The 19,980-nt window shown below is 40.0% G+C and overlaps 1 protein-coding gene across 4 annotated transcripts in view; it reads right to left on the reverse strand.

Moving 5' to 3' along the window:
- Window positions 1-19,980, reverse strand: part of CENPF (centromere protein F) — a 48,902-nt gene that overhangs the window by 11,951 nt on the left and 16,971 nt on the right. For all 4 annotated transcript variants that reach the window (XM_084865518.1, XM_084865515.1, XM_084865516.1 and 1 more), the window contains exons 10-14: window positions 18,922-19,044; window positions 12,894-13,029; window positions 7,449-10,843; window positions 3,400-6,207; window positions 2,001-2,153 (exon numbers count right to left, since the gene is read on the reverse strand). In XM_084865518.1, the coding sequence (XP_084721644.1) occupies window positions 2,001-2,153; window positions 3,400-6,207; window positions 7,449-10,843; window positions 12,894-13,029; window positions 18,922-19,044 (6,615 nt within the window). The remainder of the gene's footprint in view (window positions 1-2,000; window positions 2,154-3,399; window positions 6,208-7,448; window positions 10,844-12,893; window positions 13,030-18,921; window positions 19,045-19,980) is intronic.

The raw sequence follows: 19,980 nt of genomic DNA on the forward strand, positions 1-19,980 counted from the left end.
CGACCTGAACACTTTAGCACCCCCTCCTCTGTGCAGTACAGGCAGAACCCCAGCCCTGGGGGTACCTGCCTCCCCTGTGCCTGATCCCACAGAGATGCCTCTATGAGTCTCTATACATACTGTGTCCACTACCTCATTTCCTATTCACTCAACCCACTCCAGCCTGGTTTCATCCCAACTTCTCCTGAAATAGCTTTTCATGGCATCGTCCACCTCAACATTCTAAATCCAAAAAACACGCTTCAGTCCTCATCTCGTCTGACCTATATGTAGGATCTGAGGCTCTGACCCTCCTGCTTTGAGAGCCTCCACTCTTGGCTGTTGGGACACGACTTGCCCCTGCTTGGCCTGACCATGGCTTCTTTGTTTCCCAGCTTGCTCTTCTTCCTCCACATCACGCTGCACACTGGGGGATCTCTGGGCTTGGGCTGTATTTTCTACCACTGCCTAATTCTAAAATATGACCTATATTCTGAAATAACCAAATGAATATATCCACCCCAAAACTTTCCTTTAAACTCCTGCCTCATGTATTTGGTCACTTCAGACTTTATTCTAACACTTTACCATGGCCTTCCTTCCTCCCTAATCTTTTCTCAGATCACTTTCCACCTGAAAAAATTTCGGCCACAATGGCTTCCTTTCAATTTCTATAAAACACAAAGACTTTACCACACTGCCCCCTAAACCCACAAGGTTCCATGCTCTAGCTGGTTCTTTGTGGGTCTGACTCCTCATCCTGTAGGCAACATTCTCTGATCACCCCGATCTCAATTAGTTTGTTGCCTATCCTCACAGCCCAATCTTAAGAATCTTATTCCTTTCACTTATAGTACTTAACAGTTTATAATTATTTCATGTTTCTTATTTGATGCCTGACTGTGTGTCTAAACCGCAAGCTCTATGAATACAAGCAGTACAGGAGAGCTACGGGTCGACATTCTATCCCCTAACCTTACCAGTGCTTGTTATTTATAGAATGAATAAAATGAATGAATGAAGCCACAGGAAGCTAACACTCCCATATGCATAAACTTAAGGTTAAACACCTCGCAATTTTTAGACCTACAAGTACGAATAACAATATACTTGGGGTAGTCCCAAGATGCTCAGTGCCAAAGATTTCAGCAGATGCGATAGTCAAACTTATCATCAATAGGAACTCCTACACAGCATTGCCAAAAAATTGTCAATTTCCAAGATTAAACACCAAAAAATTTAATTTTCATTAGCTTAAATATAGTACTTTAAAGAAAAGTACAAAACTTTCCCCAACTTCTTTCTTATATAGGCTATTACAAATGTCATTTCAACTTTTTGTGATTATTCAGGTTCATAATCACAACTCTATTCCTCTATCCTTTTCTAAGTATTTCTGAGGGATGAAGCTGCATGAGGACCATATGGACATTTGGGAGTGGCAAATAGGTTTCACTGCATCTGATAGCTCTGCATGCATGGTAGCTGCTACCCAGGACTCAGCATTAAGAAACTCAGGAGGAAGGGAAGCAGTGTTAAATTGCATCCACGACCAGTTGGTGTGGCTCAGTGGTTGAGCATCAACCCATGAACCAGGAAGTCACAACTCCATTCCCAGGCACATGCCCAGGTTGCTAACTAGGTCCCCAGTAAGGGGTGTGCAGAAGTCAGGCAAAAGATGACTCCCTCTCATCACTGATGTTTCTATGTTTCTATCTCCCCACCACCCCGCTCTGTCTCCTTTCATCTCTCTGAAATCAATTAAAAAAACATATTTTATAAGGGTCCCCTTCCACAAAAAAAAAAAGACTTGGGCTCCATGACAGGTCTGGTCATGTGTTCAGAGGCCTCTCATGACTCCTGGGTTCATGACAGTGTTCGCTGGTAGAGATGACTGCAAACCTGATCGTGATATATGTGTGGCGTTATTTATCTCAAAAGCTAAAAAAGTTTGGTACATTACAAAAACAAACAAGTAAAGTATGCACACTGAATTGTCAATCTGTCACAGAAAAGCTTACTTTGCTGTTCTTTATTTCTTCCGACATTAAATTTATTTCTTCAGTGAGCCTGTTTTTCTCCCCACTGAATTCTTCTTCCAAACCCGTCATTTTCTGCATCATGGCATGCATTTCCCTCTGCAGCTCAGTTTCCTTCAAAGTTATAGCGTCCACCTGAAATGTAATCTTTCATCAAGACCTGCTTCTGGTTTTCTGTTTTGATCAAATTAATTCCTCAGATGCAACATATTTATGACATCACTTCAGGCTTCATGTTGTAAGAAAATGGGACCCAGCTAAGCCTCCTTTTACTAATCCACTCAATTAATATGCTCAAATCCTACTGGGGAGCTTACCTTTTCTTCTCAGCAAAGATTTAATAAAAGACAGCAATAAGAAAAGGGATAACAAGAAAAGATATTACTCAGTATTAAAATCCTTCATAAAGGCATTAATTTGAATTAAACTTAAACCTCAGAGAATACTGTATGAGGCAGCATCTCAAGATTTTTATCATTTCTTAGATCTCTACTAATCCTCCAATGCCATACTGCTCTGCAAGAAAAATGACTCTGATCAGTTCCGGCCAGCTACAGCTCTCTTGTTTGCATCTGCTCCATGATGCTGAAACAGCCTGCTATAGTTTTTCTAATCATCTCTACCAGAACCGCCATCTCTTGCTAGCCATTCAAAAACTTGAAATTCTTGGAAAATAAAGATATGATTGACTGCATTTCCTGGACACACCCTTTCTCCTTTAATATTTGTCCAGTAAAAATGTATTTGATGAAATCACTTTGCTAGATCAGTAAGCAAGCAAAGAAGGCAAAAAAAACCCTAATTTTTCATTAACAAGTGAGCCTCCTGAGGGCAGATCATCAGCTTACAAATAATAGGAGACTAAATGAGAAAATACAAGAGAGGGGAACTGGAAGCACAAAATCCGCAGGATACACACCAGGAGCCATGAAGGTTCTGCCCTGACAATTCTATCACCATCCTAATAGGTCTTTCTCCTGAAGGCACCCCAGGGACAAAGGGGATCCCTTCTGATTCTAACTAGTATATATATATATATTATATCTTTTATAGCAGATTCTCACCTGTGTGTTGGAGGGTACTATTCTGATGCACTGTGAGAAAGGGAAGTGTAATGAACCAGGAACTATGAATGACCCAGAGCTTTTCCCATGTCCAGGTGCCACATTGAAAACCTGGACCAATCCTCAGAAGAGTCCCAGGCAAATGTGTCCCAAAGCAAAAGGGTCACTACTACTGGAGCAAACTCAATGTCTCCCAAGTTCAAGGCGTTTACAAGGTTTGGTCCCATACTGCTGACACCATCCACAGGGAAATATAACTCACCCCATGGTTTCCCTCCCTCATGACAACAAATGAAAACGTACATAAAGCCACTTACTTTTTCAACAAAGCTTATTTTTTCCATTTCTGTCGATTCAAGCTCTTTCTCCAGGTCCTTGTAAGAAGTCCGCAGCGCTTCTAAGGTGTCCTGCAAAGTGTCGTTTGTGGCCTGCAGCCCTTGGATCTTTTGCTCCAATTCCACTGTGAGATTCTCCAAGTCTGTTTTTTGCTTCTTCCAAACTTGCTGCTCTCCTTCCACTTGGGACAGCTTAGAGACAAGCTGCTCTCGGTCTTGGATTTGATTTTTGAGTACATGGATTTCTTCATCCTTCTTCTGGAGTTTCTGTTTGCTATCTTCGACTTCTTGAATGAGGCTATTCACAGAAGATTGCAAAATAGTGTAATTACTTTTGGCCTCATCAAGGCTTTGCAGCAACTTAGACTTCTCATGTTCAAGATAATCTACTTGACCACTCAGATCCTGTTGCTTGGCCTTCCAGGTCTTTTGGTCATTGCACAAGGATGCCACTTTCTCCGTTAACTCTTTTAATTGTACCTGAAGCTTCTCCTCCGCAATTTTAGATTCTTCTTTCAGCTGAAGTTTCTCTTGCTCTCTTACTTGCAGCAGATTTTCAAATGAAGAATTTAATGTTTCCAATTCAGATACTCGTCCTTGCTCTTTTTCTAATTCTTTTGTCAGATTTTCTTTTTCTGAACTTATATTGACAAGGTTTAATTCCAAATCTCTCAGAGTTGGGGCCATCTCCTCTATTTTTGCTTTTAGGGTATCAACCTCTGCTTTGGAGTTCTCAGCCTCCAGAATCACATGCTCGTGTTTTTTTCTTGACATCTCTAGTTCTCTTTCAAGGTTTTCAACTCTATCCTTAAGCAAGTCTGCATGATGCTTACTTTCCTGCTGCTTCTTTTCATCAGTTTCTAGGTGGATTTTCAGCTTTTCGATGCTATTTCTCAGCTGGTGCACGACCTGTGCTGGGGAGCCCAGGCTCTGTGCTCTGACCTCCCTGGTTTCATGGTCATCAAACAAGGCCGACACCTCCTCGTTCAGCTCTTTCAATTCTGTTTGAAGCATTTCCACTGCAGCTTTAGATTCTTCTTTTGTCTGCATATTTTCTTGCTCTTTTTCTTCTAATAGGCTTTTTAATGAAGAGAGTAATATGTCTAATTCAGACACTTGACCTTGTTTTTCTTGTAGTTGCTGAGTCAGATTTTCTTTTTCGGACTTTATTGTGACAAGGTTTGATTCTAAAGCTTTCAGGCGTTCAGTGGTCAATTCTATTTGTGTTTTTAGGGTTTCTACCTCTGCTTTGGAATTCTCAGCATCAAGAATTACCATCTCTTGGTTTTCCTCCGCCATCTGCAATTCTCTTTCAAGATTCTCAAGTTTATCCTGAAGCGAATCATTCTTACGCTCACTTTCTTTCAGTTTCTCTAAGACTTGGAGCTGCTTCTTTTCATCAGCTTCAATACGGACCCTCAGTTTCTCCATGCCACTTCTCAGCTGATGCACCTCGTCTTGTGCTGAGTTCAGCCTCTTGGCAACCTCACCTTTTTCCATTAGTGCAGCCTCCAAGGCCTTGGCAATGGTCAACTTCTCCTGTTCCAATTCATGAAACTTGGTCTTTAGGCTTTCAGATTCCCTTACAAGCAATTCTTTCTCATTATTCAATTGTCTGATTTCGTTTTCCAGCTCACTTTTTCCCAAAGACAGAGTGTGTGAGTCCTTTTCCAAACTCTGCAGCTGCTCCTGCAGACGGGCATTATCTGAGGACAAATTCTGAAGGAGCTGTGTTTTGTCCTTCAGCTCACCTCCCATCACTTCAATGTGCTGCAGACCCTCCTCCTGATGAGATTCCAGCTCTTGAATTTTCTCCTTCATCTTTTCAGACATCAAGCCCAATTCTTTATTTTCTTTTGACAAAGTATTTAATTCCCCATGAAGCCGGTTTCTCTCACTTGTAACCATAGAGAGTTCTTCCTCAAGATGGCTTATAACTTGCTGCTTAGATTCATAGTCTTTTTCTAATTGCAGCTTCTCTGTTTGAACTCTCTCTATGTCAGCTTCCACAGAGTGGGCGTGATGCTCGATGCTGCCTTTCTCCAACTTGATTCTCTGCAGCTCATTTTCCACTTCAAGAAACCTCTCTCTCCAGTGGTCGGTCACCTTGGCTACATTATCTTGAGTAACTTCATGCGACAATTTATCTGTGCCCATTTCTAAACTACAATTGAGGCCTTCCATACTTTCTACTCTCTGGTGGAACTCCAGGTTATCACAAGAAGAGGACTCCAATTTTTCCATTAAATCGGATTTTTCTTTCTTAAGTTTCTCAATGGTTTCTTCCAATTCTTTGCACGTTTCAATCTTGGTAGTTAGTTGTCCTTCCTGTAAATTGAGTTTTGAATCTAACTCTTTTATTTCACTTAGCAAAATTTCAACATTTTTGTCCCTTTCCTCTATGACATGAAGTAATCTCAAATTCTCATTTGATATTTCTTTTACCTGTAGCTGGAGATTCTGAGTGGTTACCTGAGCCTCTAGAAAATCCATCGGTACCAAAGGATTAGGACCAGAAAGGGATGACTCAGAAATGCATTCTGGAAAGTCCTGGGATTTGTCTTCCAGTGGAGAATCAGAACTGGTTTCTGGGGACAGCTCCTGAGGACTTTCTCCTGCCTGCAGAACTGCCCCAGGCGTGGTGCTTTTCTCCTCCTCTAGACTGAGGTCCTGCTGAACCTCTTTTTCACAAATTGGATCAATGTCCTGCTTTGTTGCTCTCTTAGTTTCTGAAGTAGTACATTCTTCTGATTTGTTGGTGTCACAGTTATCATTTCCACCCTGAATAGCCTGCAGTTGTAATACATAACAAGAATGCTTTTTATGTTTCAGGAAGAATCATAATAGAATAAATAGGCTTAATTATTTTACAGCAACTGGGTTCTTGCCTTGGCTAAATACATCTCTTCAAATAAAATATTTCCTATAATATTCTCTTCTCTCCATCCAAATACTTCACAATTAAACAAACATTCAGTAAGTGTTCTCTCTGGGCAAGGCACTGGTAAGGTCTTTATCATGAAGACAAACCTCCAGTTATTTAATCATCCACGTTGGCATACACTTAAATTTCATATATTGTTTTTCTTGCTAGAAATAGTCCAGATAGTCTAAATATAAAAATAAATATCTCTTTGTGATTATCAAACAAGAGGCTAACCAATTCCATGACATGCTCAGTGTCCATCTTAAGCATTTCTGATATACTTTAAGAAAAGGCAATAAGGTTTTCTGAGCAGAATTCTAGCTGAAGGGCTTAACATTCTCAGAAAAATCACATGTCTGGATATCACCTTCCTCTCACCTGTAAAATGGGAATCAGCTACTACGACTACTCCTGCTGACTCACCCCTTGCCTTTCCTGTCTTACAGAGGCAGAAGGAACAAAGTAAGGCTCGTTGACCATGAAGAATTATTAGTTTAGCTGGCAGACTAGAAGGACAAAGTTATAAATAACTAAGCAATTTCGTGTTCTATAAAGAAAGAAATGTCTTTTTAAACGACTGATACCAAATTACTGATTTGTATCAGAGCAAATTGTTAGAAAATGATTCAGTAACATGTAATATACTCTTTTCTTAGTTTCATGACTGTAATTCTGTAACATTAAAAAATAGCCTGAAAGGGCTTTAAAATTCATATCACAGAAGCAATCCTAAGCTCTAATTTAATATATGTGTGCTTTATTAACTCACAATGAATGAAAACACACAACATACACATCCTGAAGACACTGTTCTGATGCCATATAATTTTCTCCAGGAGAGTTTAAAAGCCCTCTTTAGTAACTTCCCATATAATAGTGTTTAAATGTAATAACTATAGAAATTTAGCTCCCAAAAAGGTTTACTCATATTTGTAAAGTTCTAGATTTAAAAAAAAAACAAAAAACAACTTTGGGGTATTTAATGCCCTTGAATGCTAAGACTACTTTTAAGGTCAATTCAACATTGATTTCCATTCAATGAACATTAATTGAGTATCTGCTAGACATGTAATTAGAAAAACAGCATGTAAATCCATGTACTTACATCTTCAAGGTCAGTGGCAAGGAAAGACCGGGTACTTAAGTCCAGACCTTGTAGCTGGAGTCGTGCTACTTCAAGTTCCAGTGACAGGTGTTCTGTCTGTTTCTTTTCTGCTGCCAACTTGGACTCCATCTCCATCGTCACGCTTGCCAGTTTCTGCTGCCACTGTTCATTTTCTGACAAATGCTGCTTCCTAAGACAGTCGAGCTCTTCCATTTCAGAACTTAATAACTGTTTGAGCTCTTCAATTTCCTTCTTTTTCATGATCTCTTGACTTTCAATTTTTTCTTCTAGCTTCTTAAGGGATTGCTGGTATATCTGACAGAGGATCTCAAGTTCTTCAACACTCTTCTCTGAGGCTGAAGGGACAGCAGTCTTGGGCAGATCCTCCTCCTCCAAACTGCTACAAGATACATCCTCTAGGTTAGACTGGTTTGTAGAAACATTCCCTTCCAAACTATTCCAAAAGGATGTTTCCCTTGTCTGTTCCAAAAGATCTTTGCAAAATGATAATTCACTCACACTAGTAAGACTAGGGCTGTCAGCCATACAAGAGAATGACAGTGACAGTGAATGCCTCGCCCTGGATTCTATCTTCCCTTCCTTTACCAAGTCACCTGGAGAGTTTCGAAGACTCATTGACAAAACCGAATTTTCAGCCTTCAACACGTCAATATAGGACTGTAGCTCTGACATCTTAGAGCTCATTTGACTGTGCTGATCATGTAAAGTTTTGTGTTCACTTTGTAAAGATAAGAATTTCTCCTGCAATTCAGCAAAGTGCATTTGAACTTCTTTGGTCGACAATGTCAAGGGCTCATAGATGTGACTGTTATCTAAAGGATGCAAGGTCACAGATGTCTCTGAATTTTGTTGTTCACCACATTCACCTTCCAGCATTTCTCCCACTAACTTATCTTGGCAATGACTATTTTCATCATTTAATATTTTAACTTCACTGACTAGTTTTTCAACATTAGCCATTTTACTAGTTGCTGTGATACATTCTGATCTTGAGTCATTCAGCTCAGACATTAATTCAAACTTTTCACTGCGCAGCATTTCACACATTGTCTCTAGCTCATTCAGCTTGTTCAATGCCATTTGTAGAGAGCACTGCAGCTGTTCCTTGTCCTTTTCACTTGTTGACAACTCATGAAGCATGGACATATACTTTTCTTCTGTATCTACTTCACAGTCTGTAAGGCCACTAATTTCTTGTGATTGAATGTCTTGCTGCAAATTTCTAGGTTCTAATTCTCTAATTTTCTGTAATTCGTGCTGTAGGTACTTCTTTTCCTTCTCACTTTCCTCAAGTTGTAATTCCATATTTCTTATCTTAGCTTCTAATTGTTCCAACTGTGCAATGTAATTGTCCGGAGAAGTATCTTTAACTTCAAGCTCCATTGGAAGTTGAACATGACATTCACTCTTCTCACTGTCTCTTTCTGTCATGGAGTCACTATTTAGATCCAATTCTAGATTCTGATGCTCATGTTTCATCTTCATTAAGTTTTTCAGCTGCTCATTCTCTTGTGATAGGGCATCCAGTTCCTTTTGCATTTTGCTGTGCTCTTCCTTTAAAGTCATGATCTCTCGCTTTAAATCATCAGCCTTGCTCTTGGAATTATTTTGAATTTCTTCAATCTCAGCTCTCCGATCTCCCTGCAATGACTCCAACTTTTGTTTTAGATTCTGGTGAGTTTCTTTAGCTAACGCTAATTCTGCTACAAATGCTTGGTGTTCCCTTGCAAATGTTTCCTCTAACTGTTTCATCTCATTTTTACTATCTTCCCTTACACTAATGCATTCATTTAGCACGCTTTCTAATCTGGAGTTTGTTTCTTGTGCCACTTCGTATTTCTCACTGAGATCCTCAAATGCATTTCCTGTTTCTTCACATTTTTGTAATAAAATAAGTCTTTCTTGCTCATACTGATTACGTAACTCTGAAATACTTTTTTCCCTTTCAACTATACACTGTGAAATATCCTCACTTTTTTGGAGTAAATCCATCTTCTCTTGATTTAAGGTTGCATTAAGTTCCTTGAGAGCCCCATTCTCCTGGGTCAACTGTTCAATCTCCTTTTTATTTAGAGAAAGCATGGAACTCATTTCCTTTTTCTCTGAGCTCAGAGTTTCAGACAAAAGTTGTAGCTCCTTTAGAGATTCTTGAAGTAAATGGTTGCTCTTTTTTAATTCTTGAATTTCTGCTTGCTCACTTTCCAATTTCCCATTCAAAAGCTCCACCTCTCTGTCTTTGTTCTCCAGGGCAATTAAAGTTTCAGCAACAACATTCTGATGGACAGAAGTGTCTTCCTGTAACTTGCTAATGCGTTGACTTGTTTCTGCCACAAAACTTTGATGCATCTGTTCTGCTTTGACAAGGTTTTCTTCTATTTCTCCTCGGATTTGCACCAACTCTTCACACTGCTTTTGCAGATCTGAGTTCATTTGCTTTTGGGACTCTAATGAAAACTCAAGAGAAATGACTCTATTTTGTAAGATGGATGAGTTTTCTGGACTTGGGTCAGCTTCTACATGGCAACTGCTCCTTTCTGAAGGCTTATTTCCTTGTTCCCCTATATTTGCAAAGGAATTATTCACTGCAGACTGCTGCTCAAAAGCCAAAAGATTTCTGTGATGAGCCTCATTTGCCACCAAAACATCATTGGATTTTAGCAGGTCCCTGAGACTTTCATATTCTGCATGCAAGTCTTGGTAACGCTGGTCTTTGTTCATTATTTCACTTGAAAGTAAGTGAAGCTTGTGCTTCAGATCTTCAACTTGCCCAGTAAGCTCAGAAACTTTCACATACATATTTTCCATTTCCTTCTTATGTTTCTGATCTGAGAACTCGGCTTTTTGCTGTAGCTCTGCATAAGCTTGTTTCTGAGCCTCTACCTCCATACTCTTGCTATCAATCACATTGTGGAGGTTTCTCACCTCAACATTTATGTTTTCTCTTTCCATCTCCAATATGCTTACTCTCTCGTTGTATTCATTGCTTTTTATTTTTTGTGTCTTAAGACAAGTTTCCAACTGATTAATTTTACTCAGCAAGCTTTCCTTATCTGATTCCATTTGCTTTATAAGTTGTTCATTTTCATTTTTCCAACGAGAAAACTGAGTTTTCTCTTCTTTCAATTCTTCAAATTCTTTCTTTTTTAACTCCAAAGCACTCAATAAAGCTTCAGAGTCTCTCTCTGTTTTGCTTAACTTTTCATTCAGTTGTTCTATGTGATGTTCCCTTTTCTTCAACAGATCTTGAGAACAATCACGCTGCTTTTCCAGGTCAGCCAAGGCAAGTTTCAATTTCTCTAAAGTCAAAGAATTCTCTTTCTGATTTATTTTTTCTTGAAGGTCTTTTAACATGGTTTCCTGAGAAGTATTCTTAGCTATTGAAAATAAAATAATAAAAAGCACTGTCAACTGTTTTTAATGCTTACTTTATAAAAATTTTAAATTGAAGAAAAAAAAATCTAAACAAACAACTTCTCAGCCCTGTAAAAACTGGCATTATTGCCCAGGTACCTCCTGCAAAGTAGATCACCTGACAATCATCATATAAAGTCAATTACAGCAATGAGAGATGTGGTCCTTTTTAGGGGTGGTAATACATTTGTTCATCTTCCTTCTAAGCAGCTTAATAAAGGGTTATTTTATAAAATATATAAAATACCAACAGATTATTTTCCTAAGTGTTGCAACCATCTTTTCTTCTTCTGTGTACATGTTTATGTATATGTGTACAGGAATACTCATTTTATTGTACTTCAATGATGTTGCATGTTTTATAAATTGAAGGCAAGACCCTCCACCAGTAAAAGATCATGACTCCCTTCATTGTGATACTTGCTTTTCTGCAATGGTTGGATATAAACTCACCACATTCCTGACTATATTTTTCAACTCTTTTGATATACTTATTTAAAGACAGAAAACTGTGTCAAAAGCAGCACTGAAACAGAATTACCCATTGCTACTATGGAGTAACAGTAACAGAAAAATAAGTAACTACGCCACCATTTTAGCCAAAGTTTATAGGATTAAATACAAAAGTGTAAAAGAACCCTAAAATCACTAACTCTTGAGGCCTATATAGGAATATTACATAGGAACAATGTCACCCACATCCCAGCCCCTTGCAGTAAGAGTGGTGTCTATAAATCCAAGAATTATCCAAATTTCAAACTCCATTAAAATCTTGTTTTCTGTCCAACAACACAACTCTACCCACTGGTCCCATCCAGTTGAAAATAACCTCAATGATTTCATTCAACAGTGGTGGGAAGGCTTTATACACCCCAAATATACTGAGGGAGAATATAAGTTGAGAAACTTAATAGTAGATGATAAAGACAGGATCTAAATGCAGATGTTACAATACAGCTCCTATACTTAATGCTACCCACTGGAGGAGGGTTCTCAGTTGACTACATGGGCCATCAATCACCTCTGCTCATGAGAACGTGAGACAATAACCCTGATGACTAACACTGGAAAATGCCTGGAACTCTTCACTTTTGCCATTGTTTTCTTTCAAGGGAGACTGACGTTTTTACCACTGCTGTGGAAAAATTGAAAGCTATCTTTGGGAGATGGAAATTTTAAAAAGAAAACAGTCACCGGCAAGTGAGACACATAACAGGTCAGGTTAAAAGAAATCCTAGAGGCCTGGCCAGGTAACTCAACTGGTTGGAGTGTTGTCCCGCACACCAAAAAAGGTTGCAGGTTCCATTCCCAGTTGAGGCACATATTGGAGGTAACCGATCAATGTTTCTCACATTGATGGTTCTCTCTCTCTTTCTCTCTCCCCAAAATCAATAAAAATATCCTCAGTTGAGGATTAAAAAAAAAATCTCAGATGTGCAAATACCCCAGGTGAGAAAATAAATGAAGTAGAAGATATGTGGTACACTCACAAATGGGAAACTAGCAGTGGATTCATTTAGTGTGTATAGCATAATTCTGTAGCTTTAAAGTAAGGAAATAAAATCATTCAGTCAAGTTAGTCATCAAAAATCAATGGTCATTAAGGGCTGGGACACATGCATTTCATAAAGGGATTTTCCATTATATGGGAAATGGTAATGAGCCAGGAGATGAGCTGTCTGAATGTAACGAACAAACACACTTGAGACAATCAATAGCACTCTCGGGCAACAGTCAGCACTGACAATTTACTTTTGTGTGGGAAATATTTACCCCTCTGGTTTCAAAGTGCTGAAAACCAGGCGTTTGGGGACTCAATGTGCTCCAATAAAACAATGTCCAACTATCACTTTGGATACTAAAAAGTGGATGAGAGAAAACTTTCTCCACATCAAATGCAGACATCTTTCTGGGAGAATATACGGGAAAATGCAAAGTTTCTAATGCTATCCATCCTCTCTCTCAGGAATGGTAGCGTAGAGAAATAATTCTAAAACATCAAGTTTTCCTTACCCTTCATTTCTTCTGCAAAATTCTGGCTATGCGTCAAACACTGCTTGGTCTTCTTCAGTTCTTCCTGCAGGTGGCAGACTTCTCTGACACTTTGCTCAGACTGGCTCTTAAGGAAGCTGTTTTCCTTCTTCATTTCCTAAAGTGCATATTTTCATGGTTATAATCAAAACAAATGCTCAAGCAAACTATGACTTCTGCCTTAGGAAAGGCCCTAATGGAAATGACTGTGTATCTCACTAGGGGAAGAATCACACTTTCCTTTGAGTGCTTAACAAAGTTAGATACTCTTACACCAAATGAGTTTATGAATAGAAGTTAAAACAAATAAAATAAAATAAAAATCTGACAATTATCGTTTTCCTTCAAAAATACGTTTCTTTGAGCTTTCTGGTTTTCCCTAAGCTTGTTAAAGAGCTCATAAAAAAAAAAAAAAAATCCTATTTAAAAGATCCTCAAGGACACAAGTTCCAAGTTCTTACCATATCTGAATGTATTTCAAATATATTTTTGCAAATACCTGATGTTCTAAGGAACAAAAAAATTCACACTACAAATTCTGACTCTACTTCTTGAGGTTCACTGATAAGGGGATGTCTTGATGAGTGAATTACCTTTAATACGTGTTTATCAAAAAAGTCTACAATGAAGCACATGCTGAAATGAACATTATAAAGTTGCAAATTTAAGTGAGACAGTTTCTGCCCTCAGGGCAGGTAACCCAATAGGGGAAGATGAACACAGTCACTTATACACATGGGGATGTGCTAACTGCTAAAGAGAGGTGGTGAGTACTATGGGAAATCGGGCTGGAGCACAAAAGGAAGAATTCATTCTAGACGGAGGAAACTGAGCTTTCACAGTAAAAACAGATTCTCTGGGCACCTGATTAAATGAAGTATCCATGTACTGAAATGTAAATAAAGTACCAGAGATGCAGATGTAGCCCCATTGTATTATCTAAAGAGAGATATTTGGGGGAGGGGAGGAATCTTAAAGCCAAGTAATATTTGTATGTCAAAGAAAAGTACTATTGCTTATTAACCGCATAAGACACACAATATCATAAATTCTCTACTTCCTCAACCTGCTTTTCCACCTTCAATGATTTTTTAGCTATTAAGTATCTTAGCTTATATGATATGCCACCCTCCGAACGACAAAGAATTGGCATATACTGATAGAATTAAGGGTCTCACATCCTTGAGGGAGGGGGAATTTATAAGGCTAACTTAAAAAGACACACACAAACAACAATACTTAAAAATACCCACTCTGAGGAGGAAATTCTGAATCTTAAAGAAACAATTAAGACCCAGCCTCCAGAACCCTACTGCACCGTTAGAAAACAGATGGCCCTGGCAGTGCTGTGTTGGAAAGCTGCCTTCAATTATCAGTCTGGTTACTACCAGCAGATGGGTACCGAGGTAGCAAAGCCAAATTCAAGAAGAGGGGAAATCTGGCTAGGAGAAAGTACTTGAAAACTTGCTGGCAGCTGCTGTGTTCATATATATATATATATATATATATATATATATATATATATATATATGCTCATTTCATCATCAAGACAAGACAGAACCCATTGTAGTTAAACTCCTGTCTTTGTCCTAATCCTGCCTCCCTTCCTTGCTGGCAAATTAAGACATCAATCAGAACTAAAGGGCCGCTCTAACTGATCTCAAGACTGAGGCTGACATTCATACTGGGCAGTGTTCAAGTCCACAAAGACTGATCATTAAGATACAACAGGGTGCCCTAGCCAGTGTGGCTCAGTTGATCAAGCACCATCCCATGCACCGAAAGGTTGCCAGTTCAATTCCCAATCAGGGCAATGCCCAGGCTGGATCCCCCAGAAGGGAGCATGCAGGAAGCAGCAGATCAATGTTTCTCAGATCATTAATGTTTCTCTCTTTCCCTCTCACTTCTTCTCTAACATTTATATTTATATTTATATTTATATACATATACACACATATATATATATTTAAAATGTGTTATTAAACTAACATCATTAAACTGTAGACACTATAATCTCTTGTTTGTTCTTCAAACACAGGATAATCAGCATCAAAAGATCTCACAAATGGGAAAGGAAAAGTACCTTGAAGAACTTTAACAAGTGAATGGGGCATCATTAGTATTTCTTCCCAAAATCTAACAGCAGCCAGAACTGCGTGATCAGTGCTAAGATCAGCTGAATGAGTTCAACTTAAGAGAGGAACTAGCATTTACCCACCTGCCTGGGATGACGCAGAATTTTTATCTACAACCTATAAAATATTTTCTTACCCTAAAAAAACAATCAAATCAAATGGCATCTACATCTGGAGGTGACAAGAAAACTGAGAAGACACCATGTGCAAAGCTAAAGCTGGGTGCATCCCAGAGAGGGAGAAGGACAACTTATGTTTACATGTCAGCTGATCTCCACAGCCTCTGTCCGTAACTGGAGACATTTACAGGAATTGTAAGTGAAATGGCAAGATTAGCATGTCTTTCCCTATTCTGGCATTAGCTCCGTAAATATTTGTTTCTAACAAAAAAATGTTCAGCCAATTCTGGGACCCAGCAGGCTTCTGATGCTATGGCTAAGACCAACCCAAGGATTTTCAAAAGCCAGAATTTTGAAAATGAACATCTGAAAATGGAGCTGAAGACGGCTATCCATCAGCAATTAGTTTTCTGCAAGGCTACAGCCACTTAAGACTTGATTGGGTAGCTCATTACCAACAACGAGTTAAGCATACAAGGATACATTCTCCCAGGCAACTCCTGCATCCTGACATGATGCGCAAAATTGGGCACGAATCTGGATAAATGCAACAAAAATCCCTATAAACACAAGCCAGCATCTGAGCTTAGCAAGCTATTCCTCCCAAACCAACTTCGGTTTAGGAGCAGCAAGGGAAGCATCCTTTCCTAGGGCCAGACAAAACAAATTTCAGTTACTGGGCACTATTTCATGATCCCATCCATGAATGATGCTTAATACATCCCCTGCTGGGGCAAAGTCTGTATCATGAACAAGGGACGGATGCAAAGGATGTGTTTTTCCCTTCCACCTCATCATTCCTGTCTGCCAGAACAAGCCCTTTAGAGGATCCGGTGCAATACAGATCCCATGCTCAGAAAGGTCCCCAAGCAAGTGTTCCCCCTACCTTGGCTGTCAAATGATGGTACATGATGGCCTAACCCAATGCTATGGGGCTGGCAGCCAACGCTGGATGAGCAGTGTATCTAAACCCTCCATTCGCTTTGATGCTAAATGTTAACTTTACCCTTGATTGGACCATTAAATCACGTTTCCATTACTGATGTTTTCTCATTGTGAGTGGCATATTAGTTTGCTAAACACGAACGAGGAAAATTTCAGTACAACTGTCACATTATTTCGGCATCCAAAACCTATCGGCGTGCTAAACTTGTTAGTACTTACTTATAATTGGATTCAGAAAGAGACCCACCGTGATAGAATAGAACAGGCAAACTTTAAATGTGTCAAATCTCAAATGCACTGTCCCCTGGCTCATCGCTTTCTGTGCCGATTGGTGACAGCAAACAGGTCATGGCAGTTGTGAAGACCAAAGCAATGAGCAGGTGGACTGCAATAATTTACTGAGCACTTATGTGCTGGGCAGGGTTTAATCTAATCATTGAAAAGGAAGCTTTGAAAAGGAAGGGTAGCATTATTTGTCCCTATATGCACATGAATAAAGTCAGACTCAGAAGAGGAAAGTCACTGTCCCAAGGTCATTCAGCAGGTAGGTGGCAGAAAAGCAGTGCAGTTTCAGCTCTCACTCACACTAAAGCTGCCAACATCATGCCATTAAGTTATACGCTGCTCTAAGTGGCTAAATCACTTCTCTGATCCCAATCCAAATTCAAAATGCAAGAGCCAGCTCAATGTGAGTTCTTATCATCTTCAAATGAAGACACACACATAAATGAAGACAGACAATAAATGAACTCCCTGGCCCTGTGCTAGGCCCTGACACACAACTGCCCTCTGTGGACAGAGAGATCGATGAAGTATTAGTGCAACACGGTGGGCAGTTAGCTCAGCATAGGCGATTTCACGGTATATAGGAGAGCATCTTGGCTGGCACACCAGGCCCTGTGGGCTCACCCAAGTATTCAGAAACAGCTGCAAGACAACACCCAGCCCACTACTGCGCCTTGGGCAAGGAGACTGTTTTAAAAGTGCTTGTGGCCTCTTAACCAGATGATTGCTTTTACAAAACGCTTCCACCAGCCCGCCAGTGGCGTCGTGGGAGATTCCTGGCTGAAAGGGGACCTCACAGAGGGAAGAGTTCGGTGCCAGTCTGCCTGTGGAAATGTTAGCAGAAGCATCTGCTGGTTGGTCCCCACTGGCCAAAAGGCAAACATTTGTTTTGCTGAAACAAAACACTTCCATTTGAAAACGTTCGCTGTTGAAACCATCATCTGATACGAAGCTTCCTTCCACTCCAGTGGCTGGAACTGGGGCCGCCTGTCTCCAGCCGTATTACCCTTCTGAGGCAGCTGCATGCTGCTGTGCTACTGACAGATGCTCGGATTTTACAACCACGTTCCCTCTCCAAAGCTGGGGGATAAAAACCTTTCAACTCTACTCACCTGCAAAAATGACTGCTCTTTACAGAGAATTTCAAAGAGAGAATCTTTACAATCTAGTAAGTGATGCAAGATATTTAAAGAATGAGTAGAACAATTTATTTCCTGTGACATTTGATGGGGAAGAAACTTGTGTTCTGCTGTGCTTCTTTGTAATAATGCCACGCTGATTTATGTCACTATTCAAATTGTCTAAGGCTAATAAGCGCCTCCAAATGGTTCTTTATCAAGCCCTTTAAAATAAACTCAGGCCACTAAGTAAATCCAGGGAGAAGCCAAATTAAGTAAGTATGGAGAATGCCCGATCAGTAGGAGCAATGCCAGGGTAGTTCTATACTCACACCACCGGGGACATCACCCAGCAATGAGCACAAAAGCACAAATCTACGAAAACACTGACAACCATGCTCAACACTGAGCCTAAGGCTGACTTTTGAAGCCAGAGTAACATAATTTACAATTACATGATATTTTCACAAGAACCTGAAATCTAGAAACACTTCATCTGTCATTATTCTGCTCATTTAAATCACTGACTTTCCACCAGGTTTTTAATATTTGATGATTCAAAAGCCAACCCTTGGAAAAGGGATTTCCATTTACCCCTTCTTTCCACTTAGAAAACCCCCCATTTTCTTCTATTCTTCTACCTCCCAAATGGTCTAAAACAATTTTTTAAAAAGAGTAGTATATGTCCTTAGTACAAGTCAAGTTTTCCTATAAATGCTACATGCATATTGGTAATTATGTCAGAACTAGAAGCCCTGTGCACAGATTCGTGCACTTGTGGGGTCCCTCAGTCTGGCCTGCACCCTCTGGCAGGACCCCTAGGGGGATGCCGGAATGCCAGTTTTATCAGGTCGAAACTAGCAGTCTGACATCCCCCGAGGGAGGTAGTAGCACATGAAGCGGCAGGCGGCCAGGGAGGAGCCCAAGCCCAGGCTAGGCGCCACATTGTTCCTGCTCATCCTGGCCCCGCTGTGCCTGCCACCACCACCACTCTGGGCCTGCCACCACCACCTCTCTGGGCCTGCCACCACCGCTGCTGGGTAGCACTGCCTCAGGACCGGGAGAGGCTTGCACATGAGCCTGGCATCTGGCACCTGTTGATGAGCTGAGTGGTGCTTCCGCTGTGGGAGTGCACTGACCACCAGAGGGCAGCTCCTGTGTTGAGCGTCTGCCCACTGATGGTCAGTACGCATCATAGTGACTGATTGACTGGTCATTCTGTCCCTTAGGCTTTTATAGAGATAGAATGTGGAAATAAAAGCACTATGTTCGATGCTACAGGTTACATACAAAATACATTGTCATACTTCTGGCAAATGAAATAGACAATGAAATTATCATGATAAGCTACTGAAAATTGGTGTAGCAATTCCCAGCACATCCTGAGTGGAAGCTGGCAAACACTCACCTCATATGTCCTCCTCAGCTCATTCTCCTTGCTCTGACTTGCCTGTAACGCCTGCTCGGTTTGGCAGGCATTCTGCTTAAACTCTTCCAATTTGTTTTCTAGCTGGTTCTTTACTGATGTGACCTACAAAGAAAAAATAAGGTCAAGGTTCAGTTTCCTGTTCTTTACTTCCTTAATAATAATTTCTTCTCCAATAATAAGAAAGTCACTGAATAAAAGAATTGATCCATCCATGTTGGCCAAGACCCTCACTCTGAGACACTGAGGAGCTCTGCGCAGAGTGACATCAGGTTAACAGATTCACTCTGGCCGCTGGTTGTGAACAGACTGAGGAAGAAATGCAGGGCACGGAGACAGTTAAGAGGCTAGAACAATAATCCAGGAGGGAGACAACATCGTCTTAGGCCAGCACCGGAAATGGTGAAAGTAGTCATATTCAATATAAACTACAGACAGACTTTGTAAAGTCAGGTTTCTTCTAAGCAGAGAGGTAAGTAGTACATGAAGGGTTTCTGGGGTGGCTGATAACATTCTATCCCAATACAGATAATGCTTATAAAAGGGCATGCCTGATAATGACTTATCAAAATTTTATTCTATATAAATTTTGTTTTAACAAAAAATTTAAATGCACTCTCTATATGATGCACACACACATACACATAAAATTATGCACAGAAATGTACAGATGCACACACATATACACTGATATATACAAATACACACGTAAATAAATGAAAGTAGAGTCGGCAGAGGTTTAATGGATGACACTGAGGTGTGAGAGAAAAGGAAGACCCGAAGATAACAGGAAGCTTTAGGCCTGAGCACTATGAGTATCAGAATTGATATTTACTGAGATAAGGTATTTACTGGAGTTCCATTATTACCAAGTAAGATGTGTTAGAAGTGCAAGTGGCAATGTTAGACATAAACCCATGAGTCTCAAGTTCAGAACAGATGTCCAGGCCAGAGATACAAATATGGAAGCCTTCAGCACATAGATGAAATGCAAAACCACAATACTGGACATCATTTACGAAGTGAGTGTTAAGTAAGTAA

The sequence above is a fragment of the Pipistrellus hanaki genome, assembly GCF_964339955.1.
Source record: "Pipistrellus hanaki genome assembly, chromosome: 18".
NCBI lineage: Eukaryota > Metazoa > Chordata > Mammalia > Chiroptera > Vespertilionidae > Pipistrellus > Pipistrellus hanaki.